The 15020-nt window shown below is 42.9% G+C and overlaps 1 protein-coding gene across 1 annotated transcript in view; it reads right to left on the bottom strand.

The window, feature by feature from the left end:
- Window positions 1-7211, bottom strand: part of NFKBIE (NFKB inhibitor epsilon) — a 34138-nt gene extending 26927 nt beyond the window's left edge. Inside the window, exon 1 of the mRNA XM_063304993.1 lies at window positions 6664-7211. Coding sequence (XP_063161063.1) covers window positions 6664-7022 — 359 coding nt within the window. The 5' untranslated portion in view covers window positions 7023-7211. The remainder of the gene's footprint in view (window positions 1-6663) is intronic.
- Window positions 7212-15020: the final 7809 nt, after the last annotated feature.

Here is a 15020-nt window from a genome sequence, read left to right as displayed (position 1 = left end):
CAACAAGAAACAACAGGACAATGATGCTAACATGGGAACCAGATCTTGCAAGAAACCCAGATTTCTACTTTTCCTCCACTTCTATACCAGCAGCATTTCCAACAAGTACATATGCAAGATTACAGGCCCCTTCATATGCTCTTCCTTTAGTGATATATGCTATCAACTGCAGCAATGCCCCTCTGGATTCTATGTAGGGCAAATGGGACAAACTTTGCATAAAAGAATTAATGGACACAAATTTGATATTGGAACTCAAAGTAAGGACAAAGTACCAGAGCATTCCAACCTCCCAAGACACTCTATAGCAGACCTCAAAGTGACTATTTTGGAAAAACAGGGCTTTAACTCCACCATTGGTGCGACAGGTTGCTGAACGTGCATACATGAAAAGATTTTAGGCAATCTCAGAAGGTCTTAACACAGTGGGTTTTTTAATGCATCACAACTGTTAATTGATACAGTACTGGCAATCTGTCCCACATGTAACCTGCATCTGCATACCCATCCTGCCTTCCCCTCTTTTCTCCCCCACACCTTAGCCCAAATTAAATCCTACATTAGTGTAGCCACTCTGTGCATCTGATGAAGTAAGCTGTAGCTCATGAAAGTTTATCCCTTTTAATAACATTTGTTAGTCAGAAAAGGTGCCTCCAGACTTCTGATTTTTTGCCACCATAGACTAACACAGATCTCCTCCAATCAGTTATAATACTTACTATGAAATTTTGCTCAGTTTTCTGCATAGGCAAGAACATACTGTATATTAGTTTGAGAACTTCTAAAGGTTTTATATGATTCCTTCACACATTGAAAATATTGTGGGGTTAACGCTGTTTTCCTCTCACTACCCACACATTTACTAGCCATGTGAAGAGACATATCCATGTACTAGGATATGCATATACAGTAAGTGGTGGGTGCATATTAGCTCTTTCCACATAACAGCACATTCTGATTGGCAATTACGTGGACGGGTCCTTGAGTTAAACATGCAGTCAAGTGGGGGGGATAGCAAAGAGGGGAGAGCTAGCCAAAGTTATCCCCTCTTCACATACATGTTCAGCACATGAAAATGAATGGTACAACCACCCCCACTTTAACCCTCAGTCATGTTTTAAAATTTCCAGGTATCACCTGACGCTCACGCAACATGATTTCTAACTGCTTGCTCACAGTAAGCTCAGATGACAAAATCCTATCTCAACTGGAAAATTACTAATTTTTCCTGGAAGTAATATGCTCAATCTGTAACATTAGAAAAACTAAGGGATTCACTGAAGGTAATCAGGATTATTTCAGTCATAAACACATCATGGAAACAAGACTTTAACTGGAATGTGTGCCTTACCATAAGGCTAAGGAAAAGCATGCACACCTCTCGCAGCCATATGTTCCACATAGTGCACAAAAGCCAAAGCATCTTAAATACGGCTCATGTATAGGAAGTACCACATGAAAACTGAAAAAGCCCCTGAAGTGAGATTTAAATAAACTCTATAACCTTCCCATTTTCTATCCAGTCTAGAGCTGCCGTCATGTGATTTCTTACCAGTCAGTAGAGCATAGGACAAAACCCCCACGCTACAGTGTTAGGCTTCCCTGACACCTCCTCCTCCCACTAGAGTTCAAGGCATATTCAAAATAGCTACAACAGTTTCCATACAGTTTCTCAGATTACAACTTAGCTGGGGGAATCCCATGCTTTATTAAGCAGGAGCTGCATGGACTAATCTTCTCTGTGAAGTGAAGCAAAGAGCCACACTAAGATGCCCTTCTGGGTCCTCTCTTTAGGAAGAGGAGAGCATCCAATTCTGTTGTCATTCCCACCCATTGGGACAACAGTCCATGGTTACCTTCTTCTAGAGATGATCCAAGACTTGGAGTTTCTGAGGGAGAAAAGCAAGTGTCCTCCATATCTCTGGTCAATATGCACTGGATATGCAATATTCAGTTTACAGACAAACTCACATGAACTGATTCCTTGCACTACAATTACAATTAAAATAATAATTGGTCACCTCCCAGCCAAGCTTTAAAGCATAGCTGCACATCTTGAGGTCGAGGGTCACCTGGTAACCAACATTATAATTCCTCTGTAATTGTCACCAATTTTCAATAGTCTGCTCAAGTGCTGTCCCTGCAAATATTTGCAGCGCACTCTGATTTTTCAGCTGCTGCTCCCCTCCTTGTTTTAGTGTGGTAAGGCAAGAACAGAGCTAGCACTACCATTAGCCATAAGTAGAAGATGGCTGCTGGGGGATTCTATGCTCCGAGTAATTTATGATCAGCCAGGCTTCAGGGATTAACTTGGGCCAAGAATTGCATCTGCTGATGGTGATTTCCAAATATGTTAAAATTAAACCCTGTGGTTTTAAGGGTGGATAAAGTGGGAGAGGGCATGTCTAGGGGAGAAATTAACTTACTACAAATGTGGCAGAGATGGATCCTGACACATCAACCCACTTTGACCGTACTCATTTACCTCCTTGCCTTGTTATGTGCAATTCCTCAGTTTTCCACAGGAGCTACTTAATACCCTTTAAACCAAAAAGAAGCAATGCATTTCTCATTTAAATGAATTCATTGCCTTTCTATTTTCTTTCATTTTCCTAGTAGCTTCCTTCTCCACCAACTGCCCTCTTATGGGTACCTCATAATAAAGAGCATAGCAAATATGGTTGATAACTGACGGTATTATTCAGAACCCTGTCCAACAAACATAGCAGATACTGTGTTGTACAGCTGGGGAGCGGGTAAAAGAACCCTAGGAAATGATCACACACACATTTCATTTCCCAAACTTTTCACTGTCTTTTGAAAGGTTAATGGAATGCATGCTAAATTAAACTACTAAAGTAAGTGTGGTTTTGATTTCTCTGAAGAGTCATGAGAACCAGAAGTTTGGTCTTAAAGATCATACATGTTCTGATGCACTCTGCAAAAGGAAACTGGGTCCTATTTTGGTATCACCAGTAATGCCCAAATATGACTTCAGGACATTATGCCTACTTATCCCCTCTGCTGCTGCCCCATCATCCTCAAATTAACTTACCTACATTCATGTTGAACCTTACCATCCCTTTTCAGAGGCTCTGTTCATGCACTGTTAGCTGACAGGCAGAAAGGGTTTTTGTGACAGAAGCCAGTTGTCATTACTGCTATTTCCATGTTTTGGGAATCCAGTTCCCACAGAACCATCACAATTCTTCCAACTGACGTTCAAGATTACTTATTTTAAAATTATGCCTTATGGTTGGTATTTTGATTCAATATGCATGGCACAGCCCTGAACACAGTTTTAAAATCCTTTAATCAACACCCATATATGCAAAGATTAACACTAGGATTAACACCCAATGAACAATCAAACAGCACATTACACCTTAATCAAGGAACTATTAACTCAGTCAATCAACCAAGCAGCAAACAACAGCCCAATCAAGGAACTCCCAAGGAGAGAACACCCCTACCAACACTAGCAGGGCAAGCCACGGTATATAAACTGAGAGCAAGTCCCACTCCCTCTTCGCACTGAAGATGTTGCCTAATCGGGCAATGAAACGTCTGCAAGAAAACAACAAGGCTCAGAGAGCACCAGGGAGTCCACAAAATCCTTTAACTCTTATCATAACAGCAACTCTCGTACACTCTTATATCCTGCTTAGAGTTATCTGATTGAAATGGATTACTAACTCACAAATAAATACAGTAAGCCTATACTAGACTGTTTCTAGGTTCTATCTGTGAAAGGTCATTCATACATAAAGATCATCACTTGACATTACCCGTGTGAGAACCAGATTGATTCACACATGTGTACAACAAAAAGTACTGTTTGAAGTTCAGCTCAAGACAGCTACGTAGTTGTCCTCTTCCAGAGTGATCAGCTGCAAACACTGGTCCTCAAGAACCAGCCTCATTATAGAACTATAAAAAACAGGAAGTAGAAATCTGAAGCCACAAACTGTTCTTTCATCATTAGAACTGTCATGAGGAAGTGATAATTGTCCATCACAGATTGCTGTGAAATAATGAATAGAAAGTATTCCAGCTTTGTTACACTGGATGCCCACAGACCAAGATCACCAAGCTAGCAGTTGCACCTTTCAATGGAAGGGGGGTGGGGAATAAATAATTTAAACACCCCCCATGCTTTTTAAAAATGCATACAGAGTTTTTAGGTTATGCATTTCACAGGAGGAAAAGATGAGTAGCGGAATCTCCTGCATTGTGCTGGGAAGAGAGAAAGGCCAGCCCCCCTAAACTCTGACCCTACAACCTATTATTTCAGGTAACTCACATTTTGCAGAACAGGATACCTTTTGTAATGGGATATGTACTGTATTTGTTACTCCAGGCCAGCGTTTCTCAACCTTGGCAACTTTAAGATATGTGGACTTCAACTCCCAGAATTCCCCAGTCCACACATCTTAAAGTTGCCAAAGCTGAGAAAAACTGCTCCAGGCTCTTGGAGGTCAGCTGTCTCCTGTCTCTCTACCCAGTTCTTTAAACTAGGAAAGACCAGGAAGGAAAAGCCCAGATCTCCCCAGCTTCCCTATCATGAGCAAATATCTGATCGGGCTAGAAGCATTTATCCTCATCATTTCCTTTCTTCTATTAGCCTTCCCCAACCTGAAACCCTTCTGAGGTGCTGGCTAACAAGATCTCTTGTCCCCAGCTAGCTCTGCCTCAATTGAAAACACTGCATAGCTAGAGAAAAGCACACCAACCAAGGAAACTAGAGATCCCCAAAGCAACAAATGAAGCTAGCCTGTATTTTAGAACACAGATTGCCACTGAAAAACTCCAAAGCAGGGGGTGGGGAGCAAAGGAAGAATTCCATGCAGAAAGAAGAGGACCTGTTCTCATTGCTTTACTCCTGGAAGGGATTAGCTTGCATTTTTGTCCCCTCCTGGCAGAGAAAATGAGGCAGGGATGGACCATGGAAGAAGCAGCAGCTCCTTTTCTTCCCACAAAGTCTTTCTCCACTCATCCTTTGTGAGCCCCCCCCCCTTTTATCATATCCACAGCCCTGGGGAAGGAAGAGGAAACAAAGCAGGCAAGGAAAAGCAGAAGAAACTCAGCGCAGAAGCAGGAGGAGGAAAGGATGTGTCGCAGTCTTCCCCATGTGGTGCCCTCCAGATGCGTGGGATTATAATTCACATCAGCCCCAGCTATCATGCTCTTTCTCCATACAGACCTTCTCTGAAATGCTTTTTTCTCTTTTCCTATTTAACTGCATGTGGTTGATATATTAATTTAATGTATTGTTACTGTACACCTTGAGAAATGCTTTGCATAGGAAGCAATATAAAATGTTATTAAATAATACATCATCTTTCTCCACATTATTTGTGCTGGTTAGGAGAACCAAGAGTGAAGCCCATGCATTGCATTCTCCATGTCTTATGGAACAAACCCCTATCCTCTAGGTATGCAAGGGTAACAGTATATGTAACAGGCCCATCAGGAAAAGAAAGGTTAACCAAAGTTACAGTATCCCAGCAGAGAAGGAAAGGGCATCTGATGATCAAATCCCAGCTTTTATCCTACAAAGGAGGCTAGAAAAAATATGAGTGGTTTAATGGTGGTGATCATTAAAGTAGATACTCTGTCAATGTTTCTCAACCTTGGCAACTTTAAGATGTGTGGACTTCAACAAGGCTGGCTGGGGAATTCTGGGAGTTGAAGTCCACACATCTTAAAGTTTCCAAGGTTGAGAAGCACTGCTCTAAGTTCACCTCTTTATAGTAAGAGAATGGAACCAGAGCAATATGTCAACGAGACCTTGCAATCACAGCCCCAGCTCACTGTTTCTAGAAGCCCACCCATCTCCTCAAAGGATGTCTTGCCAGGAGAGAGATTTGGGTCAGACAACTCTCTGTAGACATCCTTAGCAACCTCCCTTGAGCCTCTTGCCTCCTTCCACCTGTTCCTTCCATAGACCTGCTGTTGCCTCCACAAGAGCTGCCTCAAGCTATAAGACATTATATAGGCAGGTTAACATATGAATAAGCAACTCCTATCAAAAGAACAAGCCAGCATTGACCAACTTAGATGTATGGCAGGTTGCGAGAGGAGGAACAGGTCTCATAAATTTTCCCCATCCTATCATCTGTTCCAAACCTCAGCTTCATCTCATGTGTGTGTGTGTGTGTGTGTGTGATTTCAACACAGTTCCAGACTCATATTGACCAGGCTTCCTACTGTGTATAAGTATGATGAGAATTGACAAAATACATATTTTGATATTGGGTGAAAAAGCATAACATAACTTGTTTTTTCCCCCAGGCTGACATGATAGTCTTGTATACCTACTGGATCACCTTTATTTTGAAGAACAGATGAGTTCATCCAACTCATAAAATACTGCAACCCTGCTGTGTCTTTCCCGCATTCTCCATCTCGCAGATAACACATGCATGAGTGACTGCAGGCGGGATACCTATTTGTATGACCAACTCACAAATGTGGTGGGGAAAACAACCCCCCCTTTTTTTTCTTTTCCCCATAAAACTGCAGACAGTTTCCCTCCCTTAAAATTCCAGGAACGAGGCTCCTTACACCAAATAAGCACATATGGATGCAAGAATCACGCAGCAACACGTAACAAATCGTCCAGCTGTCAACCGCACATGAGGACGCGCTGGGGTCACTCACGTGTCTCCGTCCTCGGATAGGAAAGCAAAGGTCTCCAGCAGCTGCTGCCTGAGCCTTTCCTCCTCCTCCGGGCTAGGCGCCCCTTCCAGCCCCTCCAAGGACTCCACAATAGAGGAAGAGCCGTAACTCGAATCGAGTCTCTCGTCTGCTGATTCCTCTTTGCCTTGACTGGAAGGATCGGGAACTTTATCCAGCGGGATCCCTCCGGCAGCCGGGGACCGGGGCTCTCCTTCCCCAGGCTGGCCATGCAGGGAGCGGATAAAACCGATGCCCGAGTCGCACTGCCCTTCTTCCAGGTACGCGCCGCCGCCTTCCACCTGCATCTCTTTCTTCTCCCCGCAGCTCCGAATCCCCGACATGGTCCCAGCGCAGGAAGCGGCGAGGCTCTCCCCTCAAGCGCCCGGCAAAAGGAACACGGGGCGCTGGCGTTTAAAAGCCCGGCACGCGCAAAGTCCGAAAGAAAGGAGAAAGTGAAAACCCCAGAAGGCTCATGCCGAGAACAGCGCAAACCGGAGCCTGCGAAGAAACGGCAAGCAAGCCTGCTCCGCCTGGGTTCCTCCCAGCTGCACCGCAATAAAATCCGCCTCTTCCCCCGCAGTGGAGACTATGAGTCCACAGACGCCACCTAGCGGTGCGAGTGAAAATGGCTTCCTCCTCCGCTCGTCTTGAAACGCGCTAGTGTGCTCGTGCAAGCGTCTGCGCTGAGGTTACACTTGCCCTCTCTTTAGGAAAGCGCTACAGACGTAGCTCTTCCCAATAGCTTTCGTGCATTGAGATGACACCCTCGAGGTTGAATGTGTTGAGATGGTTTTGAGGTCGGGTGTTAGACTATGAATTCTTTTAATCTTTTTTCCCCCGATGATAATGTATGGTGGGTGTTTTATCGTTTTCATTTAACCTGGATGTTTTAAATTTGTGGAAACATTAATGTCGTTGTTAACAGCCGGAAGTCTTGACTGAATTACGGCTCTAGCTAAATGGAATAAATAAATAAATGTGGGGCAAGAGCAACAGTTAGAAAGCAGCCCAACTTGGCAGTTTCCAGATGCTGAACTTAATGAATCCGTACGCTTCTCAGCACTGCTGATCCATCTGTGCTCAGCCACACTAGGTTTGTGAACAGCAGAAAACCCCTATTTAGGAAAAGAAAGCTTGTGCTGGCCTTGCCACGTCTGTTCTAGAGCATTCGGAAGAGAACCTCAGTTCCTGAATCTTTCTACAAATGTACAGATGCAAACACATGTGCATTCAGGAACCATGGTTAACACACTTTCTCTTTCAATCCCCTTCATGTGTTCAATATGCAGAACTCCTGAACACCAGGACAGGGCTGAAGTCACTTCAACAAATTTGCAGACAAGAGTTTATCAAAACTTTTTTTTTAATCTGCTCATTGTAGTTTATTCGTTTAGTTGCTTCCGACTCTTCATGACTTCATGGACCAGCCCACGCCAGAGCTTCCTGTCGGTCGTCAACACCCCCAGCTCCCCCAGGGATGAGCCCGTCACCTCTACAATATCATCCATCCACCTTGTCCTTGCTCGGCCCCTCTTCCTTTTGCCCTCCACTCTCCCTAGCATCAGCATCTTCTCCAGGGTGTCCTGTCTTCTCATTATGTGGCCAAAGTACTTCAGTTTTGCCTTTAATACCATTCCCTCAAGTGAGCAGTCTGGCTTTATTTCCTGGAGGATGGACTGGTTTGATCTTCTCGCAGTCCAAGGCACTGAGAATTTTCCTCCAACACCACAGTTCAAAAGCATCGATCTTCCTTCTCTCAGCCTTCCTTATGGTCCAGCTCTCGCAGCCATATGTTACTACGGGGAACACCATTGCTTTAACTATGCGGACCTTTGTTGTCAGTGTGATGTCTCTGCTCTTAACTATTTTATCGAGATTTGTCATTGCTCTTCTCCCAAGGATTAAGCGTCTTCTGATTTCCTGACTGCAGTCAGCATCTGCAGTAATCTTTGCACCTAGAAAGACAAAGTCTTTCACTGCTTCTACATTTTCTCCCTCTATTTGCCAGTTATCAATCAAGCTGGTTGCCATAATCTTGTTTTTTTTTGAGGTTTAGCTGCCAGCCAGCTTTTGCACTTTCTTCTTTTACCTTCATCATAAGGCTCCTCAGTTCCTCTTCGCTTTCAGCCATCAAAGTGGTATCATCTGCATATCTGAGATTGTTAATGTTTCCTCCAGCGATTTTAACTCCAGCCTTTGATTCCTCAAGCCCAGCATGTCGCATAATGTGTTCTGCGTACAAGTTGAATAGGTAGGGTGAGAGGATACAGCCCTGCCGTACTCCTTTCCCAATCTTAAACCAGTCTGTTGTTCCGTGGTCTGTTCTTACTGTTGCTACTTGGTCGTTATACAGATTCTTCAGGAGGCATACAAGATGACTTGGTATCCCCATACCACTAAGAACTTGCCACAATTTGTTATGGTCCACACAGTCAAAGGCTTTAGAATAGTCAATAAAGCAGAAATAGATGTTTTTCTGAAACTCCCTGGCTTTTTCCATTATCCAGCGGATATTGGCAATTTGGTCCCGAGTTCCTCTGCCTTTTCTAAAGCCAGCTTGTACATCTGGCAATTCTCGCTCCATGAATTGCTGAAGTCTACCTTGCAGGATCTTGAGCATTACCTTACTGGCATGTGAAAGGAGTGCCACTGTTCGATCGTTTGAACATTCTTTAGTGTTTCCCTTTTTTGGTATGGGGATATAAGTTGATTTTTTCCAGTCTGATGGCCATTCTTGTGTTTTCCAAATTTGCTGGCATATAGCATGCATTACCTTGACAGCATCATCTTGCAAGATTTTGAACAGTTCAGCTGGGATGCCGTCGTCTCCTGCTGCCTTGTTATTAGCAATGCTTCTTAAGGCCCATTCAACCTCACTCTTCAGGATGTCTGGCTCTAGCTACCTGACCACACCGTCAAAGCTATTCCCGATATTGTTATCCTTCCTATACAGGTCTTCTGTATATTCTTGCCACCTTTTCTTGATCTCTTCTTCTTCTCTTAGGTTCTTGCCATCTTTGTTTTTGATCATACCCATTTTTGCCTGGAATTTACCTCCGATGTTTCTAATTTTCTGGAAGAGGTCTCTTGTCCTTCCTATTCTATTGTCTCCTTCCACTTCCACGCATTGCTTGTTTAAAAATAATTCCTTATCTCTTCTGGCTAACCTCTGGAATTTTGCATTTAATTGGGCATATCTCCCCCTATCACTGTTGCCTTTTGCTTTCCTTCTTTCTTGGGCTACTTCTAGTGTCTCAGCAGACAGCCATTTTGCCTTCTTGGTTTTCTCTTTCTTTGGGATGTATTTTGTTGCCGCCTCCTGAACAATGTTGCGAACTTCTGTCCAGAGTTCTTCCGGGGTCCTATCTACTAAGTCCAGTCCCTTAAATCTATTCTTCACCTCCACTGCATATTCCTTAGGAATATTAGTGAGCTCATATCTAGCTGATCTGTGGGTCTTCCCTAATCTCTTTAGTCTGATCCTAAATTGTGCAATAAGAAGTTCATGATCGGAACTACAGTCAGCTCCAGGTCTTGTTTTTACCGACTGTATAGATGTCCGCCACATTTGGCTGCAAAGGATGTAGTCAATCTGATTTCGGTGTTGTCCATCTGGTGAAGTCCATGTATAAAGCCTTCTCTTAGGTTGTTGGAAGAGAGTGTTTGTTATGCAGAGTGAGTTGTCTTGGCAAAATTCTATCAGCCTATGTCCTGCTTCGTTTTGTTCTCCCAGGCCATGCTTACCTGTAATTCCAGGGGTCATTTGACTGCCCACCTTAGCATTCCAGTCTCCCGTGATGGAAAGAACATCTCTTTTAGGCGTGTTGTCCAGTAGGTGCTGCAGATCCTCATAGAACTGCTCTACTTCAGCTTCTTCAGCATCTGTGGTTGGGGCGTATATTTGGATCACTGTGATGTTAGATGGCTTGCCCTGAATTCGAATTGAGATCATTCTATCATTTTTTGGATTGTATCCAAGCACTGCTTTAGCCACTTTACTATTAATTATGAAGGCTACTCCATTTCTTCTGTGGTCCTCTTGTCCACAGTAGTAGATCTGGTGGTCATTTGATGTGAAGTGGCCCATTCCAGTCCATTTCAGTTCACTGACGCCCAAAATGTCTATCTTTAATCTTGACATCTCACCAATAACCACATCCAATTTGCCCTGGCTCATAGATCTTACATTCCAGGTTCCAATGGTGTGTTGATCCTTAGAACGTCGGATTCGCTGTTCACCACCAGCACCGTCGGCCGCTAGCCGTCCTTTCAGCTTTGAGCTAGCTGCGTCATCATGTCTGGGGCTAGTTGAACTCATCCTCTGTTCCTCCCCAGTAGCATTTTGACCATCTTCCGACCTGGGGGTCTCATCTTCCGATGGTATATCGACATATCTCTGGTTGTACTGATCCATTTAGTTTTCACGGCAAGAATACTGGGGTGGGTTGCCATTACCTTCCGCAGGGATCGCATTTAGTCTGACCTCTCTGTCATGACCTTCCCGTCTTAGGTGGCCCTTCACGGTTTAGCTCATGGCATCATTGAGGTGCTCAAGCTCCAGCACCACAACAAGGTAACAATCCTTTGCTGAAGGCTCATTGTATACACAATATATAAATATTCTTTACCTTTTCATATTATTTTTAACAGAAAGCCCAGCAACTCCTACAGCTAAGAAAAATATAGGCAAATAACTTGCAACCAGAATAAAAAACTGTATTTTAACTTCATGTGTAGAATGAACCTGGTCCACATTTTCACTGTGTTACATAAACCCAGGAAATTGTGTAAATTGAGTAAGCATGATTCAGTTAACCATGAGGAAGGGTACGGTCAGTGCCTATGTGATCAAAGCCATCATAACATTACAAACTGACGCAAGAAAAAGTGCATACCACCAAGGCAAGAGTGTGAATAGTAAAGCTAATACAAGCAAATTGCTTGACCTTGTTATTTAACAGATTGGAGCCTTAACACCCGCTTTTAAAGGGTACAACGGTGCCAGTTTTTATTCTCTGACCTTGTTGCTACAGTAGTGCTGAGCCGCCAAAAAAGAAAAAAAGAAAAGCACAGCTAGTATAAACTTTGTTGGTCTATCCACTGTGTAGTAGTCTCTCTCCTGAAATGATGAAATTGATCTGTAGAAAGAAGACTGTTTCTGAATGGCACAGAGTGCAGATGGTCTTGGATTTAATTCCTGGTATCTTGAAGGTAAACACAGATTTGAATACTTAAATAAGTTCTTTCAGTCAAATATTGGCAATAGAATCTTGAGTTTTACTAGTCTGATTTAACAAGACAAGATATTCGTGTTTCCATGAAATCTATGGGGAAGTTTGACATCCATGCCAAAACCCATTTGATTGATTCAGCTCTAGATTACAATGCCTCCTTGTAAAACTTTATGCAGATGAGACCCAGCATCACCACTCCATCCACCTCAGCTGAACCAAATATGATTAGGTAGGTACAGGACTAGGGCTTGGCTGGAGTTAGTAATACAGTTGATGAAGGCCAGTGTAGTGAGACTGAATCTTGAGAAGACAAAGAAACTGATTGTGAGTAGTTCCTGTATCCAGAAAGTGGGAAGATGGTTTGTTTTGGATGGGATTCCATTGTCTGGAAGAAGCAATCATGTAGCTCACATATTTAGCTTTTTCACTGGTGGCACAGATAGTCACAGTGGCCAAGAGTGCCTACTTGTACCTCCAGCTGGCTCTACTTTATATTTTTCCTGGACTAATTTCCTAACTATACTTCAGGTTTTGGGGTTACATTTATTTATCACACCTCATCAAAGATTTGAAGCAGCTTACATTTAATACAACCAATAAAATAATACAGTAAAAAGGGATAAAGAAACAGTGTTCATAAATAGAATCAGGAAAATATTTAAAAATATATCTCAGTCTTTAACTACATTAAAACCAGATGCCACATAGGCAGCTATCCCAGTTATATTGCACTTCCTTCTCCAAAAGCTTTATGGAAAAACACTATCTTGACAGCCTTCCTGAATGTTAAGAAGAAGAGAGCCATCCTCACCTCAGGATGGGGAATAAAGACTGCTTATTCAGGGGAGAAGAGGGGAATTTGCAACATGCCCTCCTAGATGGCACATATTGAACAGGCAGGTTCTACTCAGGACAACAGTCCTTCATGTGGAAATTGACCACTGCAAAACTTAATGTTCCTTCTTGGCTTCCTTCTCCTGCAGAGAAAATGTGATGTAGTGTAAGGTATTAGACTGAAGTCTAGGAGAGCCAGATTCAAGTCCCATCAGATAGTGGAGGTCCCTGAGTGACTTTGGATCACTCATTCTCTTCCAGCGCAACCTACCTCATAGGGTTATTGCTGTGCAGAAAACAATCAGATCAGCTCTCTTGTATTTTATCTTGATCTCCCAGAGAAAAGAGGTTATAAATATAACAATATACCATCTAGATATATGAAATAAGCAAATAAAATACTAAAGACAGGAGATGTGAAGCTGCTCCAAGGAGGATGACTTCTACTAGGGATCCTGGTGTCTCTCCAGTTCAGCTCCTGGAGGTTGCTCTAAGGATTTATCTGGTGCAGCTAGCACTGAAACCAGCAACTTTTGCAGTGAAAATGGGTGTGTGGGAGGGTTGCAGTTGGTTCACATAGTCATTATACTAGGCATCAGTGTGACATGACAGCTAGACAGTTTTAGTATACAATAAAAACAGCCCAATATCAGTGTGAGATTGAGGGGATAAGCTACAGATATTCGCCTACGTATTTTGAAGTCTTACATCATAGGGGTGGGGAAGCATTAATTCTGTAGTCACCCACATCAAACCATTCAGCCTTTCCTGAGCCTCTCTGGCATCACCAGATGCAGAGAGAGAATGAGAGTGAAATGCTGATTGGCACAAAGAACACAACTCTGGTGATTCTGAGTCATAGATTTTCCTGCTGATGACTTGAAGTATTTAATCTTCCTTCCCCTTCTCTTTAGCACAGAATTTTCTATAGGGAGTTACATTCCCTAAAGCAGTGTTTTTCAACCTTGGCAACTTTAAGGTGTGTGGACTTCAACTCCCAGAATTCCGCAACTGGCAAGGCTGGCTGGGGAATTCTAGGAGTTGAAGTCCACACATCTTAAAGTTGCCAAGGTTGAGAAACACTGCCGTAAAGACAATCTGTGTTTGAGAGGCCGTACTGCCAGAGCTGAGGAGACCTGGGGCCACTATCTGTACTTTCTTTCACCTAGCTAGCACTCAGACCTCATTCTTCCTTTTGTGAATTTTTTTGTGGCTATAAAAAAAATAAATAATCCCCCAATCAGCCACTATGCAGGGAGAGCAGCAAAACAGCTACTTGGTAGCACTGTGAAGGATAGGGGATTGGTGATAAGGTGCCATGGTGCCTTGCCTCCCTCTGCAAAGGGGGAAATCCCAAAAGCCAGGAGGTAGGACAAGGTGGGAATTGTTGCTAATGGGATACTACTCATCCCACAGCCATATAGAGCACACCTCAAAATTATCTTCACATTTTTTTCACAAGCTCCATGGAAGCCTCACAAAGACATGTGTACACAGCCCCCCAACCGCATGGCAAAGTGCCCTCAAATCCCTACTAGGGAAATGATGGAATTTATATAACTTCTGTAATTATATCTGTTTTCCAGAAAAAGATTATCCCCAGCAGGAAAGTATTTTCCATTGGGTCTTGAGAATATTCTCGAAGACTTCTACTTTCATCACCTTCCTTTAAGCTGGCAGAGCGCATAAGGCTGAGGCAAATGGCTTTCCAACTGAACCAAGCACACCGTGTTGAATGCTTGGAGCATCCACAACTCTTTCTTCTCTATATTCACAGGATATTCACTTCTTTAATATCCAGTCCACGTCAACAGGGAGTTGGACTTGAGAGCCCAAATGGCCCCTCCCAGCTCCATGATTCTATTATTTATATCCTGTGACTAGGATATTCCTGCTGACTGAGTTCGGACCCACTTTTCCAACTACTAACTTTCTCACTGGTTTACCAGTAAAAATATATGAAATAGGTCTGCACTGCTGTAAGCGTAAGTTCCTTTTATAAAAAAACAACAACTTGAAGATGAAAAAAACATTTCAGTATTGAAATCAGAAAAAGAACTTAAAACAGATATAAAACATATACAAATACAAATTTAAAAAGTGATCATGTGAAATGCATACTGTGTTTTCTTCTTGAGTTAGCAAAATTATCTTAAGGATACTTAAGCACTTTTGTGAGGCAGAAAATACTTTTTTCTAACCTTCCCCAAACAGTCTTTCTCTGAGCTAAACTTAACTGACTCTAACTTGTAGGTATGGAAAAGTACCACC

This window comes from Candoia aspera, chromosome 1, assembly GCF_035149785.1.
Source record: "Candoia aspera isolate rCanAsp1 chromosome 1, rCanAsp1.hap2, whole genome shotgun sequence".
Classification (NCBI taxonomy): Eukaryota; Metazoa; Chordata; class Lepidosauria; order Squamata; family Boidae; genus Candoia; species Candoia aspera.
The sequence above is the reverse complement of the archived record's forward strand: the minus strand, read 5'-3'. Positions and strand labels throughout refer to the sequence as shown.